Source organism: Phyllostomus hastatus, unplaced genomic scaffold (assembly GCF_019186645.2).
Source record: "Phyllostomus hastatus isolate PE091 unplaced genomic scaffold, TTU_PhHast_1.1 phas_scaffold_193, whole genome shotgun sequence".
Taxonomy (NCBI): domain Eukaryota; kingdom Metazoa; phylum Chordata; class Mammalia; order Chiroptera; family Phyllostomidae; genus Phyllostomus; species Phyllostomus hastatus.
The window spans coordinates 10,623,130-10,639,703 of record NW_025334015.1 but is presented as its reverse complement, the minus strand read 5'-3'; the positions used below and the strand labels follow the sequence as shown (position 1 = coordinate 10,639,703).

The 16,574-nt window shown below is 43.9% G+C and overlaps 1 protein-coding gene across 1 annotated transcript in view; it reads right to left on the bottom strand.

Annotated features, from left to right (window-relative positions):
• Positions 1-15,522, bottom strand: part of ETS1 (ETS proto-oncogene 1, transcription factor) — a 128,195-nt gene extending 112,673 nt beyond the window's left edge. The window contains exons 1-2 of the mRNA XM_045860174.1: positions 15,450-15,522; positions 1,408-1,490 (exon numbers count right to left, since the gene is read on the bottom strand). Coding sequence (XP_045716130.1) covers positions 1,408-1,476 — 69 coding nt within the window. The 5' untranslated portion in view covers positions 1,477-1,490; positions 15,450-15,522. The remainder of the gene's footprint in view (positions 1-1,407; positions 1,491-15,449) is intronic.
• Positions 15,523-16,574: the final 1,052 nt, after the last annotated feature.

Genomic DNA, 16,574 nt, shown 5'->3' with positions numbered 1-16,574 from the left:
GAGGCAATTTCTCCTGAGCAATACTGACTGACTCTTGGGATGGGCTTGTGGTGGGCGTGTGTGTGTGTGTGTGTGTGTTTGAAAACATATTTCTGATATAAATTCTAATTTTTTTAGAATAGTGAATGGCGTTTATATGAAAACAGAAGCCATTTTATAAGAAGAAATATGTGTAACAGAGAGGCCAGGAAAGAGATGTGTTACTCATCACTTAAACATACAATTCTTTTCTCAATATTACAGAAAATAATTTCCATACACAACACATCTTTCAGTCTACGGGCAGTGAGATGTTAGGGTTAAGTTAAAGGGACCGGTGCTAGAGATCCTGCAGGGCCTCAGGCCAGGCAGCCGAAGGATGGAATCAGAGCAGAGCTCTGGTGCACTGGTGTCCACTTAGACCCATGCATGTACTGGGAAGGGTTAACGATAAACTTGTCTGTCCATGACCATGGTAAGTAAAAGAAGATCAACATTTACAATGGCTGTCTTTGTACAAAATATAGAATTTAGAATAGTGAATAACACATCTGTTAATATTCAAGTTTCATTTACCCTGGCTGGTGTGGCTCAGTGGACTGAGTGCTGGCCTGTGAACCAAAGTGTCTCAGGTTCAATTCCCAGTCAGGGCACATGCCCAGGTTGCCAGCCAGGCCCCTGGTTGGGGGTCATGTGAGACGCCACCACTCATTGATGTTTCCCTACCTCTCTTTCTCCCTCCCTGTCCCTCTAAAAATTAATAAATTCTTGAAAAAAATAAAGTTTCCTTTAACATTGGAATTGATGAATGAAACTTATGTGATCTCTCACACAGTGAATTTATAAGAAATTTATCTAAGCATTTCTACCTATCAGCACATAGCTTCGGTGAGTCTTCTTCCCTAAGGGCAAGAAACAAGACCTCTTTTAAAGTTTCTTTGCCCCCTCTTATTCTACAACTTATGAAATTTTCCTATGAACTTATCACACTTCATTTCTAGTTTCTAACTCTGTAATTAGAAAGCTTGCGTTAGCTTTTATGTATAAGGTAAAAAAGAATCATTTTAATTATGCTAACAATAGGAGTTAAGTACATCAATGTGTAAAAAACCTTCACCAAGTGAACTGAGCAGTAAAACAAAAAAAAATCACCTGGTTTTATCCGTTAATCATGTTCAAGTCAAAGTCTCTGAAACACAAACACTGCAAAACCTTTCTCAGCCAATCCATCAGTCTTGGATTTTTACTTTATGTGCTGATAAAAAGACAGATAATTTCACAGTCTAGCTCCTCCACAAGATTCCAAGCTGACTGTGACTTTGGGGTTGGGTCCCTGGCCCCTCAGTCTAGGACAGGCCAGGATGCAGGAAGCAAGGGGAGGGGGGCGGCAGGGGAGGTGCCGGGAGGGCCTGGAAGGGGCCCACTTACCATCACCGCAGGCCGCACTGCTGAGTAAGGGGCAGGGCCGCTCACTGCAGAATCCACAAAGTAGCTCATCTTCTTTTCAGCACCTGTGTGGGAGAAGGAGGGGTCACTGAGCCTCTGGATGCACAGATGTGTGGGCTAGAAGCAAGATGTTTGAATCTCAGAACCAGTGTCTCCCTGGGAACCATCAAACTTACCTCTTTGTGTTAGAAGGGGAAAAACCCTAAACTCAGAAAGATGAAGTGACCACCCCAGCAGCCAGAGAGCGGAACAGACCCCAGACAGAGCCAGCCCCCGATGGCAAAGGAGCATGCAGAATGAATAGCCTCCAAGGGATGTGAAAAACAAGCAGTGGAAAAGTTTCCAAAAAGACCCTTTTGTAGGGTTTCTGGGCAGGAACTAGGTCTTGTGTGTCTTTTTTAGTAACAATCCCATCCACACATCACCCTCCCTCCACCCAGCCCAGCCTGGCACACAGCTGGCACTCAGCTGGCACTCAGCACACAATTGTTGCATACACCAATTCGTAAAGGAAAAAAGAAAGCAAATCTAGGAGAGAAGAATGGAAAGGCTCCTCCATACAGACATATCAGCCAGGATCCAAGACCCAGAGAAACAGAGAAAAGACCTGGAAAAGGGATTAAACATTATTCATCTTGCAAAAAGGAGAAGGACTATTAAATAACTCTTGTTGAGAGCTATTATCTCCATTGAAAGTCTTAATGACAAGAAAGCTTGAGGAGTGTCTTGGATGAAGGGATTTTCCAGTGAGCTGTGGGTTATCAGGAAAATCATTTATCAGACGCTTCTGTTGACTTAAATGCTTATAAAGTGCATTACTTCTCATGCTTTCATAAATTCAGTGTTATATACTTTTAAAATGTCTTTCTTGAATAATTTAGCAAGTTAGATTCCCAGGCCTATCGTTCAGAGGACAAATTCCTATTGCTAGGAAGTGACGTTTTACTTTCGCCTTAACCGCCTCCCAGTCCGTGTGTGCCTGGGCTGGCCCCGCCTCCTTGCTGACGTGTGAGGCCCTCACCCACCTGCAGAGAAGTCAAGAGCACCATGCACCTCGTGCTCAATTGGTAGTTCTGGTTCACCATCTCAATCAGCAGTATGCTAGCCAAGGAACCTACCTTCTTTCATATAAAATGTATTCAAACGAAACAGTTAAACAGTCTCAGCGACACAACATAGAATCCCACCGACTACGAGCAACCATCACAGAGACACTGGCGTCGTACGGTTGAAAGAAGTCCCCTGAAAACCTTCGGTGATATATCTATCTTAACTGAGAACTGTGTTTATGGTTTTTAACTACAACTTTATCTTTTTCCCGAAAAGTAGAATTTTTCTCCCCAAAAGAACCAAAGCAATGCTAATTTTTAAAAAAGTAAGTAACTAAGAGTAATGAGGCTGCATTAATTAAGATTTTGTGCCTAGTTTTTCAGGGAATTGATCACCGCTGCAGCAAAACGGCCCCCAGGGAGAACCCCCCAGCGGTAACACTGAGGAGCGGGAAAGAGATCCAAGTCGTCCAGTCCAAGGACCTGGTAACATCTGCACCTGCGGTCGCCTATTCCGAGTTTGTTTCTAAAAGCATAGTGAGCAGCTGCCAGGCCGCGCGCCGGGCCCTGAGTATGAAGTCAGACTGAGGGGCGTACGGCACAAGTCAGTGTGGCTCGTCCTCGCCGTGCCTTCTAAGGGTCATCTCAGGGAGCACCTCACTTCTTTGTACCAACGCATTCCTTATTTTTATCCTTAAAATCAAGTTTTGAAGTCCTAATGACTCATGCACCCCCACTCTAATGCTTTTGATCCACCCACGGATAAGACGTAAATGGTAACATGGATTGTGTCATACTGAGGATGACTTACCCATGGCCAGATTCCCCTGGGAACAGTTGGTCATCTCCCCAGGGCCCTACAGGGCAACAACATGTACCTTTGGGACATGCGCAGGGATTGGGGAGGGCTGCTTCCAGCATGCCATCCAGCACCCTCCCCCCTCCCACCCTAGGCTTCCACCCCCAGCACCCCACACATCCTGCGAGCCCTCACAGACCTCAGTGTTTCGTTCATTCATTCCGGAGCACACTGATGGCTCCCTTTGTTGGGGACTTGTGAACTGGTTCAGTAAATAATGACTATGTGCCTGCTATGCGCCAGGTGCTGTGTGGGCACTGGAGTCACAGTGGCAAACAGGGATCCCTGTTCTCATACAGATCCTACATTCTATCAGCTTAGGATGAAACCGAGGAAAAAGACAGGCTCCCATACAACTATGATATAAGGTGATGAATAGTTTACCAACACTATGGGTAAAACAGCTGTCAGTTTGTTCTGCTGGCACGGGGAAGAGGAAGTCATGGCGAAGTGTGAGTGGCAGGCCCTGGGAGCCACTCCTAGACTCCCACAGGCAGTTAAAGACCTTGACCCTCTGAATTGCTGCTCTACTTATACAGCTGGAAGAGAAAGGACTTTTGGAACTGGCAACTTGTCCTGAAGCCCAGCTCAAAGGCACCAAGAGTTTCGGCCCCAGCCAGACAGCCCCCTCCTCACAGCCACACTCCGCAGAGCTTGGAAAAAGGGTCCCTGGAAAGATGTTTTCTCTTTCCAGTTGACAGCACAAGGCAGGAAACCTGCAGCCCCGCATGTGGTACGCCCCGTGCTGGCTGTGTTCTCCAAGCCCAAGCCGGGTGTTCGGTGGAGGACACTTCCCTTGGGGAAAAGCCCTTCGCCCAGGGAGGAAGCTGGAAAGAGGGAGTTGCCCGGGCTCACATCTCAGGAAATAACTCTGGGACAGAAATGGATTACTGCTCTATTACTTTTTGGAGAAAGAAAAAAAGAACCCGCCCTTTTCCCACTTGTAGATTGTGACACAGAACAGCTGCTGTAGACGTAAACCCTTTCAGAAAAAGCAAAAGGAGTGTTTGGGTGATTTTTTTTTTGGACTCATGAGCCAAAGAGAATTCCCTCCCACATGACAGCTACTTGAACATGAGCTGGACCGACAATTTTGTCTTGGCATTCTAAATGTTTATTACCTAAATACAAGACAACTGTGTGATTTAAGACTTACTCCCCAGCCCAGAAGCATCCATAGGATTCTCCCAAAGTAGAAATGATTGGAATCCTTGGTAATAGAGGCATAAAGAGCTGAGTTTAATTTTCTTGCACGGGACCAGCAAGGCTCAGGCAGAATAATAAATGTTATCTGAAGTGGCTTTCTGCTCTGGAAGCTCTTGACCAGCCTGTCGTGGCCTCCAGGACCTGTGTCCCCACCTTGGCCCACCCCTCACCATGCGCCATGCAAACTCCACTCCTGGAACGCATGTTGTTCTTTGAAGTAGCCCGCGCTCTTTCTCACACCCCTGTGCTTCTCAGGGATCCCCTCCAACAAAGAGGCCAGCCACCCTGCTGCTCCTCAGGACTAATGAACCCCGACTCCTCGTGGTTTCAGGCTCACCTCAGAGATTTTGCTGCCAGGAATTCTTCCTAAAGCACCCTTCACCCCTGCCGGGGCTCGCTGTCCTTCTCCAAGATCTCCCACGTGTGTTGCCATCATTGTGCCTAACATACTGTTTTATAAGCATCTGTTTCTGTTTGCCTCTCTCACTAAACTCTGAGCTATCTGAAGGTCAACACCATGCCTTCCCCATTTTTGTATCTCTGGAATTTCAGACAGATGATGGAGCACAATAAAAGTCATGTTTTAAACTCTGGCTGGTGTGCCTCTATTGATTAGGCATCATCCCGCAAAGCGAAAGGGTCCTATTCCAGGTCAGGACACATGCCTGGGTTGCCGGTTCAGTCCCCAGTTGGGGTGTATGCGAGAGGCAACCAACTGATGTTTCTCTCTCACATCGAAGTTTCTCTCCTTATCTTTCTCCCTCCCTTCACACTTCTCTCTAAAAATAAATAAATAAAATATTTTTAAAATATTCATTTTTTAAATGAGTGAGTGAATGAATGATTGAGTCTCATAAGACTGAAAATGTAAGAGGTGGGTCTGATGTAAATAACACTTGATTTTCAGATTGTAGAATCTGAACAGATGGCAGGTCTGGTTAAGGATCCACTTTGAAGTAACAGGTTTCTGTGATCCGTTCATTTCTAGGTGAACACTGCTTCCCTTGATTCATTACCTGATTAATGTCACTTACCAAAGAAGGCTTCACCACCACTCCATGTACATAGTAGCACCCCCTCCCCACTCTACACTAGGCTGCTGGGCTGTTGTCCCCCCACTCCCACCACATTAGTATTTAAACTTCCACAGGGCAAGGGTTTAGTCTGTTTCTTCACTCTCTGTCCTGAGATCCTGGACCAGTGTTGGTAGGTTGGTGGCATATAGAGGACCATTGAACATAGGAGTGTAAGTTAAAAAAACTTGCACACACTGGGAGCTCACGTAAGCACCTTTTTACAGACAACGAGAAAGACTCCCGAGGACACTGGCCAGCCAAGCGGAGCCCTGACTCTAGGTTTGCGCTCTCTGCCTTCCTCGTCCTAGGGTTTGGGGACAGAAATGGGCAACCTCTGCCGAGAGCAAACACAGTAATGACCTGGTGTGTGTGGTTGTCTCCCATTCAGTAAAGCACTTTGAACTAGTTTTCTGTGGGACTCGGGAGAGAGCTCTATTCTTCATCATACATGTGACCCACAGCTTCTAGAGCGTACCACCTGCCAGGGGCCAGGACCTGCAGGCTGCTGCTTCCTTTACCCAGGCCTCTTCAGGGGCCATCCCAGTGGTCCCCAGAATGAAGAGCAACAGAGGGGTGGGGGCTGCCAGGCCAGGGCAGCAGAAGGGCAGGCAACCCCAGAAGGACAGGACGGACCTTCGTGGAGACCTCCAGCTCCCATCTGCTCTGCCCCGCTGAGTGATGGGGACGTCAGTACATGCACGGTCTTCCTTTTGGATCATGTGCTCTTCAAGGACGCATATGCCTTTAGGTAAACAACTCAGTAAACTATACTTCAACTTTTTTTCTTTTGAAAATAATTATTTTTGCCAAAGTAATATACATTTACTGAAAAATTACAATAAAAGTACAGAAAATTCTAAAACGAATGCCAAAAATCACCTGAAATGCCACCATTTAGAGATAATTGTACTAATATTTTGTCTAGCATTCTTCTGTGTATTTTTAATTTGTCTATACACAAATACAGATGTAACACACGCATATGATCATAATTTTGCATTCACAGTCTTATTCCCTGCATGCTGTTTTGCAAGCTGATTTTTTTCATTGATGTCTGCTATAATACTGTGGACATTTTTCTATGTCAATAAATATAGTTGTACATCTCAAGGTATGATTGCTGAGTATTGTATGTATTGTTATTGTTTTCTTAATGAGCCTTTTATTGTAAAATTGGTTTGTCCCCAGTTCCTTGTCATTAGAAAAGTTCCTGCCCTGGCTGGTGTGGCTCAGGGGACTGAGTGCAGGCCTGCAAACAAAAGGGTTGCTGGTTCGATTCCCAGTCAGGGCGCATGCCTGGGTTTTGAGAGAGGTCCTCAGTTGGGAGCACGCAAGAGGCAGCCAATCAGTGTTTTTCTAGTACATCAATGCTTCTCTCCCTTTCTTTTTCCCACCTTTACCCTCTCTCTAAGAAAAAACAAATAAATAAATCTTAAAAAAAAGAAAGAGAAAAATTCCTAAAATATTTTCTATTCTCATTAAATGAGTAAAATTGGTATTGTTGGGACAAAGAATGTGTACATCCTACATGTGAATACATATAACACACTGCCATCCATACCAGAGAGCCAAACTTACACTGCCTCCAACAGAGGCACTGGGTTTTAAAGTTGACCTTACACTTTCGTCTTCATGTTAGCTTCAGAGGTCAAAAGTCATGGCTCCAATACATCCTAGGTGTGAAAGTCCCACATGGGGACTACAAAAGTGCAATTATGCTGTGACAGAAAATGTAGATAATGTTTTTTCCTTCTTTGAAAGCAAATTAAAATATAAGTAGATTCACAATTAGCCTTTCTCCTAATATTAACAAGTTAAGATTGTCATCAATTTACGACAAAAAGGATATCCTTTTGGCCTGGAATGTAGAAGAAAAAGAATTTGGCTTTCAAAAATACTAATTGTTTAAAGGAAACTTGCTCCCAGAGCCAGCACCTTTGCCACACTGAAGACAATACTGCCACACGTCATCGAGGCAAGGTCTTGACTGTGCAACAGATAGTCCTAATTTCTTCTTTCCAAATAAATGTCATATCAATCTGTGTTTAGAAACTCAAACTATGCCTGCAGAACCAGTTCCAAAGGGTCCCATCTCATTTTTAACCAAGATCTTGAGTTTCCTTTTGGAGACAACAACCCAAGACCACAAGTCACACAGCTGCAGCGTGCCCAGAGGAGAGAATTCTGACCTCCAGGTGCACTGGAACCGAAGCCTCGCGGCTCCCCACCACAGAACCGAAGGAGCACGACCCAGCCACAGCTGGAAAATTGAGACCCTTTCAGAAGCAAAGTGCCTGCTGTCCAGAAAGATCTGGAGCAGAAACCCCTTACCATCGGTGACCAAGTTTCAAAGCTCCCCAGTGAAAACTGGCCCCACCAGCACTCCCACATATTTGTTCCCCTAACTCTTTTAACTGTACCCCCAACCCCACGGTAAGCCATCAGGGACTTCTGTTTTCTTCCCATTCTCCTTGCACGGTGCACTGCAAGACAGTGACTCTAATTCCTCCACTGCAGCTCTCGGTGGTCAGTGGTTGGCTCTGCTGCGCTTCAGGCAGAGGAACTGCCTTCCTGTTGGGCTACAGGTCTGAGTGAGGATCAGCTCCTTCCAGAAGCTTTCTCTGAACCTCCCAGGCACCCAGATGAGTATCCTTGATCTTTCTCCTTGGTAGTTATCCTCACAATGTGCCTATCAAAGTTCCTTGTACTTCCTGTATAGATGTCCGTTTCTGGTCCTGAGTTATGAATTGAACTAAAGGTGAGAGTCTATATGTGAAACAGAGTTAGTGTGTGCAAAGTTATGCCTCAGTACTCGAATATATCCTAGACAGTGAAAAACCATCTGGATCAAAAAAATAAAGAGTCATTACTTGTGATGACCCTTGTGCATATGTAACCCAAGGATACACTTCTTTCATGTCAACTGTGAGCAGGATCGTATTTTTCTCTAACTAATGGATAGACCTGACTGATGTGTTTGTCTATTCTTATTCATTATTTTCTTCCTGCTTTTCACGAGTAGTCCATTTGTATGTTTCAGATCATTTCGGTAGATGTTTCCCTTGATCTGGCAGTGCAACAAAATCTACCAAGTCCAATTCTCCAAAAACTCAAACTTACGCATTAAATCAGATTAGCATCAAATTTAGGTAACTGAACATTCCTCACTTCCCCGAGGAAACTCTGTGGTTATAATAAGTAGAAAAGAAAAATGGCTTAGAGCAATTAAAAATGAATTCTCTCATTCCTGAACCTACAAGAAGCTCATTTTCTTGACCAAGTATTCCAATAGTACAGTAGTAAACATTGCTTCTTATTCTAAGTAGCCAGCATGGACCAATAAAGGCAATGTTCTCATTTATGCACTATCGACTTCTGTGTCTTACACCAACTTTGCTAAGTTCACAAAGCAGCAACTCACAGTACAGTGAACATCTCACTCTTGTTTCTCCCCAACTTACTGGTAATTAACCCCCCACCTTCACTTGAATAGAGGCCAGAAAGTGACTCATATCCATCTCCTGTTTCTCTAAACAGCCCCTATCTTCTAATTAAGCATAACACTTTCAAGTTCTGTATGAATTGACATACTCAACTGATCTTTCCTGGAATAGCAAAAATGGACTCGTGTTATCATGATATCACAAAGGTGTATTGTCTTGCCCTTCCTGAACGAGTAACTCACTAATATCTCCAGAAGAGGAGAAGGAATGCAAAATGGTTCTAGTCTGCTCTACCGTCACAATTAGGAAATGAGGAGTGCCCCGTAGGCTGGTTTACGTTTCCTTCTCATGGAAACAGACCCCCTAGCCCTCCTGCCGCTGGAATGGCATTGTCAACAACAGGCAAAACAGTGCCGCTTCTCCTAAATGTTAAGGCTGCACTTTACAGCCTACCCCTCTTACGAGACCAGGAATGTTAGAAACACGATGTCAATCCTAGTCTCTGAAACTCTTCAGAAGCCAACATTCTACTTTTTCTTGTGTAGGAACATCTTTTAGAAGACCAAAGGTGACATTTAATAACCTGGTTTACAGTAAAAGAGGCCTTGAATTCAAATGCTGTTCTTCAAATCCTATTTTTTTTTAAAGATTTTATTTACTTATTTGTAGAGAGAGGGGGAGAAAGGGAGAAAGAGAGGGAAAGAAACATCAGTGTGTGGTTGCCTTTCACGTGCCCCTACTGGGGAGCTGGCCTGCAACCCAGTCATGTGCCCTGACTGGGATTCAAACCGATGACCCTTTCTTTCGCAGGCCGGCACTCAATCCACTGGGCCACACCAGCCAGGGTCAAACCCTATATTTAATAATGACATTCAGCAAAATGTCACAGTTGGCATTCAGGTGCACTCCATTACCACGCTCATAATAGGTGCTCCATAAAATAGGACTTTTTAAAATAAGGAACTAGAAGCAGAGAAACAATGCTAAGCACTCTGCTTCACAAGGGTGGGTGTAGCAAAGGTCATGACATGAGATTCTGGGCCAAATCAAACCCCTGTAAGGGCTACAGGTCTAGAGATGCCAACTGTAACCCAATGGCTGCTGCTAAAGAAGTCCCTGAAGAGCCTGGAATTTTAAATAATTACTTTTCGACTGATAGAGTGTGAAACATGTCAGATGCAATCTGGAGTTTAGATATAGACTGTTAAGAAACTCTCAAAAAAACTGAGAGTCCCATAAATAGAGATACAGAGAGAAAACAATGACCAGGGACCCCAGCTGCCTTCGAGCTCTCCAACCCATCAAACTTCTTAGACTGTGTCTGATTGTGATTTTCATGGTGGAGTTTCATTTGTTTTATTGCCCAAATTATAAGGTTCAAATTTCTCAGTATAATGCTAAACAACTTGCTGGCATTCTTACATAGAGAGGGATTTTGCAAATTCAATGAACTCGGGAGCTGGAAAAACATGCATCAAATCTGCCCCTCGTTCATTTGAATAAACAGAGCCCAGACAGGTTAGTTGTTAAGGAGAGCGATAAAGCACTCTGGAGTTACAGGTTCTGGGTTAGCCAGGAGTCCCTTACTGAGTGTGTGGGTCCTGGGCAAATTTCTTAGTATCACAAAGTTGTAACTTCCTCAACTCTGAAAGGCAGATAATAATAATACCAACCCACTTCTGGGATTGAGAAGGGTTATATAAAAGTGCTCAGCAGCGTGCTTTACAGATGATAAAATGCTCAATAAATAAGGGTTATTATTATTGCTATTTTTATTCCAGGGCCTGGCATTAGTGAGCATTTATTAATAGTAATAATGGCCGTTATCAATCACTGCTTTTACTGCCCAAGGTGGCAGAGGTCATTTATCCAGGCAGTTCAGCTAGAACCCAGGTGGCCTAAATCCCTTCTCTCTTTTTCTAAAGGATTTACATTTAAATAATCAAAAGACAGGATTCCCTTCCATAATCATAGATTGAAGAGCATTAGTCAAGAATTTCACAGGAGAAAAAAGCCACAATTTCTGTTGAATGGTAGTCTGTTTGTACCATTGTTATGCATAAAACCAAGAAGTAAGCACTTTTCTTACAGTGGGGAACAAACTCACTGAAAGATTGCATAGCACAAATGGGGCGATGTTGCAGCTTCCTGAGTTAAACCAACATCTTTTTTATATAAATGCCAATCTTTTGTGGAGTAACACTTTAGCAACTAGATACATATAAGTATAAGGAAGTACCGAGCTGCTGGGGAAAATATTGCAAAAGTTTTTGTGTGTTCGGGTTCTGTTGTGTTTTTTTTTTTTTTTTGGTTTTTGTTTTTCTAGAGCAGTGCTTTCCCCAGCTGAAATGCATAGGACTCACCTGCGAAGAGTGTTAAATGCAGAAGAGCCTGATTCTGCCAACCCTAGTCCTGCCTGACAGTGTGCATTTCTAACAGGATCCCGCAAGAAGCTTGCTGGGTGCTGCCCGTTAGAGGAACTCACTTGAGTAGCCAGACAGTGTCTGGCCTACCTTGGTTAAATTCATGAGTAATTATAACAAGGCAAGGGTTCAGATGGCAGAACCCACTGAGAAGCAGAGAACAGGGACTCTGTGCCACCTGCTGAGCAGAAGTTTGATTTTTATCTTAGCGGCAACCCAAGGCCAGCCAGGGAGGAGCTCAGGGCAGCGCCTGTCCCTGCCTCTCCCGCCGCATGGCCACATCTGACCCGGCTCCTTGCCTTGCCTAAGAAGCTGTGGTTTCAGTACTTCAGCTTCAAGAAACTGGCATTGCTGCCTCCACCCCCACCCCACCACCACCATTGACAAGAATCCTTTTGGATTAAGGATTACCCGAGGCACCAAAGATAATTAAGAGTAATTTGCATTAGATTTTTTTTCACAATTTTAAAGGACTTCACTCTTTTGAAATGTTGTACTGTGTTTTGCAACTTGCTGTGCATCTGAAGTTATTGCAAAATAAAAAGTTAAAACAATGCTTTAAATGTGAAAGAGATGAAAATTCCCTGGTTTTCTACTTTTCTATATCTCTCAAAAATGTGTTCATTTTATTTCCTCCACTGAGAATATTTTCTTGGCATCGGCACTAAAAGTTTGCTGCCTGACTTTTATTCTCGTAAATACTAACTAAACTGTCCCTTCTGAGTTCCTGAAACGGCACTGCACTTGGTCTACTGAAATGGCAAATCTACCCTCCTTTCGAATCCAAACCGACCCCAAACTCCCTTCCCTTCATGCTCTAGGTACCATTTTTTTCCATCTGCACTCCCAAAGCACTCACAGACCATATCACATCACTTAACAGTTACATTATCTTTCATTTTCAAGCTCTTTCAAATAAAATTCTGCCTTCCAAAATAAACTGTTAATTTTTTAAAATTGGAATTTACATATTGCTCCTTATGTATTCATCACAGCACCCAACACAAGGCAATTAGCACAGAGTAGACATTCCATCGATATTTGACACAAGCGGAGTTGAGGGAGAGGTTTACTGAACGGGTTGACTAGACCTTGCGGGCTTCCTTCAGAGTCAGCATCAGTCAGTATCTTCCTAACCGTAAATAATAATCCACAGTGAACCAGCAGGTTATTTGGAAGATAGGCCTAACCCACAGTATTCTCCCAGCTAAAAGCAAATCAGAGGTCTGTGCTGCAAAATCCAGCTTACACTTGTGTGTCTCAAAGCTACTCAGGTCGCTGGGAGGTCCAACTCCAGCCAGGAGCTCTGCACTCACATTCCCTTGGTTCTAATCAGGTCTCCCCACTAAACTGGTCATATTAGCAGGCCGCAGGGCCCTCATTCATTAAGAGGATGACCGGAGCACCCACCTGAAAGCCTTCACTGCAAGTTAAATGAAGCTGTCTGTGCAAAGCCCCTAGCATAGTCTCTGGGACAACTTGGAACAAGCAATGCACCAAGTGTTCAGTAAACACGGAGTATTGCTGACCCTCCCCGGGGAAAGTAGAGGAAACCAGGTATTCCATCCAAACAATCCTCTAGATGTTAAAAGTGAGCTCTCTAAAGCTGCATTTCCAGTAAAGCAAAAATAAAGGGAATAAAGAGGCAAAAAAATGAGTTGTCTTCACATCTCAATTTCCCCAGGATTAAAGAAACTCACAAGATTTGCCTCCAGTGGCACTCGGTGGCTGTATACCACATTTATTTTGCTTAAAGACTCAAGACCTCTTTTTTTTAAGACTTCTTAATTTAATTTTCATAAAGGAAAGAGAGAGGAAGGGAGAGGGGAAGGACATGTGTCCCCGCTTCGGGAATGAAACCCTTCCTTCTGCCGTTTGATGCAGAAAGGGGAATTCTGAGTGGTAATTAGGAAAAGACAGTTGCCATGGCAAACACATCTGATCAACAATAGATGAAATCATGAGGTACAGCAGAACATGAATGGCCAGTGAGAACTTTAGCTATTGTCCTGGTGTGCACCCAGGAGAGAGGCCAGAGCTATTGGTTTCTGCGCATGTGTTTGAATTCTGCCTGGATCTCCCCTAGGGACCGGCATCCACACACCCAACTTGTTACAGTATTATTTCAGATTGTCTCTACCTTGTCGGTACTTTCATTCTTCCACGCTCCATTCTATTCACTTCTATTCTGTCATCTGTGTGAAATACGTGAGGTGCAAATCATTATTCACAGTTTAGAGATGAAAATAAGGCACAATCAAGTTAAATAACTTCTCCTCAGTTGCAAAGGCAACCTCCAGTGGAACCCAAGTACACATCGATGCACTTTCCTGGCTCCAAAGCTGGTGCCGGCGCCAGTTCTAGTTCTGACTCTAGTGCCTTTGAACTGCAGTATACTCAGAGGCTGTGAATTGGCCCAGGACCATGCCCTCAACCAATTCTCCAAGGTCACAGATACCAGACATTGAAAGATTGCACCCTGCTCCCTACCCACCCCAAGACCCAATTCTTAGACTTCCTGGCACCTCTACCAGCTAGCACCTTGATGCAAGGAGCCCGTAGGACAAAGATGCCCTCTCTGTAATCAGACTCTCACTTCCCACATCCTCAGCGGCGGAACCAGGACGGAAGAGCCTGCATGGCTGCCTCCACTGTTTGTTTTTTCACTACTGAGTTGGCAAGGATGGACGTTGTTGATTTACAATTAGAAGCAGCATGCTTCTTCAAATATTAATATTAATAACTACAATGCTGAACACATGAAAAGGTCTTTTCATCTTCAAAGCACTTTGAAGACATTAACTCATTAGCTCTCCCTTCCCTCCATTCGGGAACAACAGGTAAGTAAGACTCAATAGCACTTGGTGGCCACCCAGCACCCCTCCGTGCCTAAGTAGCCCACGCCTGCAGAAGCAGAAGGGTTTTCTGTTTAGATAAAAGGAGACGTGATGCAATCCAGAACCACAACTGATGAAGGAGTCCAAGTGTCAGTCATCTTACAAATCAAATGGAGCTGCCAGAGTTATCATTTTAGCATCAGTATTTACTGTTGCTTAACAAATATCTATCTTTTCAGTTGCACAGCAGTGGTATAAAGTAGGAAGAAAATGGCCTTGAGATTAAAAAATAACTTACCCGAAAGATAATAAGGATAACCTACAATCGAATGCCCTCATCTCTGTATCCATAAGCCAGCATTTTTTCAACAGTTCGCCCACATAAAATGCTACTTTCAAAGGAGGTAGCAGAGACGTTTTAACAGTAGATGAGCCACCACGAAGTGGAATTGCCGGATAAAGTCACCGCATGGTGGGGGATGGCATCCGTCCCCCCTGCTTTTTCGTGGAGTGCCCCTCAAGTGCAGCTCCGCCGCGGAGGGGAGAGATGCCCCCCAATCCAGAGACCCCCATCTCAGCTACAGCCCAAAAAACAGAGAGAACCTTGGAAAACCGTGAATCACAAGTCAAAGAAAATCACCAAAAAGGCTAGTTTGGTTTGCAATATTCAAACCTGCAACAATTTCCTCTCTATCAAAGCAACTCATTAAGCTGCTAGGAAAAAACAAAAAGATATAAAACAATAGGCTCACTAGGAGTGAAAGAGGGAAAAATGAAAAGATTTCAACGTTTAAGTACAGCTTTAGTTCTTTGGAAGTGCTCCAATAGGCAAAGAAAATTCGGAGTTTCTGACATGTAATCTGTGAGTATCTAAAATGTGCACGGCTTCGAGTTTATGAACCAGGAAAAGGAGTGAAGCATAGTCTTGATTTTAGACTCTTTGGACAAGATAAGAAAGTGTTCTTGAAAAATTGTGATTAAACACTTGAATGAAAAACACAGGAAAATGTGAAAAGAGAAAAACCCACTTGTATCCTAAAAGTTCCCCTCGATTTATCTTTTAATTACACAGAATTTTTTTTAAAAAGGAAAAGGGAAAGGGACAGGGAAGTTTGAGGCAGAAACTCGCACCTTACTCACTACTTTGCCGGAGAGCCTGGGTGGTGAATCGGTCCTGAGCGAGCTTCCCTCAACGTCCGCGGTCTCTTTCCAACTACCTGCGGGAATCCAAGGCTCAGTGGCTAGAGGATGCAAAGACCATAATTTCCCTAATAGAGCTGCCTCCTTAAATTGGGGGGTGTGGTCACGCCCGGGAAAACTGAAGAAAAAGCAGGATTTTGCTAGCCCCTGACATCACAGAGACAGCCACTAGGAAGGCTTTTCTGTCTAGGTGGAAAAGCAAATCGTGTTACTGGCTGAGATAACATCAAATCACACCTTTTTTTCTATCCTTCAAATTATCCTTCAATTAACATAGAACTCAGCCTTCAGGGAGTAATGGGGAGGGAGATGAGGAAAATGGAAGCAGCTCAATGGGACAGCACCGTCTCAGCCTTTGCCGATGCATTAGATTTCACTCTCTGTGGAATACGTGAATGTTTATGCTTCACATTTCTTGACTTTCCGTGGAGCCCCATCATACCTAAGCAAGAGGTAGGGGAAGGGAAGACTGGGAAGGCTGTCAGAAAGAGGGTGTCCCCCACCCAGCCACCTGCCTGGGCTTCTGGTATCTCCAGGAACCTGATGTGAAATATGATATCTTCAGGAAAGGAAAATAATTCCACGGAAGGGAGCTGACCAAATAGCAAGCTGTGATTTCTGAAAAGTAAAGCTAAAACATGATCTTCCTATCAGCCTGGTTTTAGGACATTCCTAAAATAGATTAGCTGGGTGGCCCTGAGTCCAAGTTCATGGTGCAGGAATAAAAGTGTAGACATATTCATGTACTGGTCATTCAGAAAAATGTAAACAATGTGAAAATGTTGCATCTCATCTATCTGGAAACATGGAGCAGCTTTTATTCACATAGTCAGAACTGTGGCAAGGATGTTACAGTGTAATAGCATTTCGACATAGAGAGCCATTTCATTACAGAATTTTTTTAAGTCACTATTTGGCTGCTTAATTTAAGACTTTGATCCTGAAAGATGGAATCCTTCAAAGATTCCATTTTCTTTGAGTAATAGATGTGAGCTACAATTTGCCATGGTTCGCTTCTTTCTTTCCTAATGAAGACGCAAATGTTCAAGGTTGAAA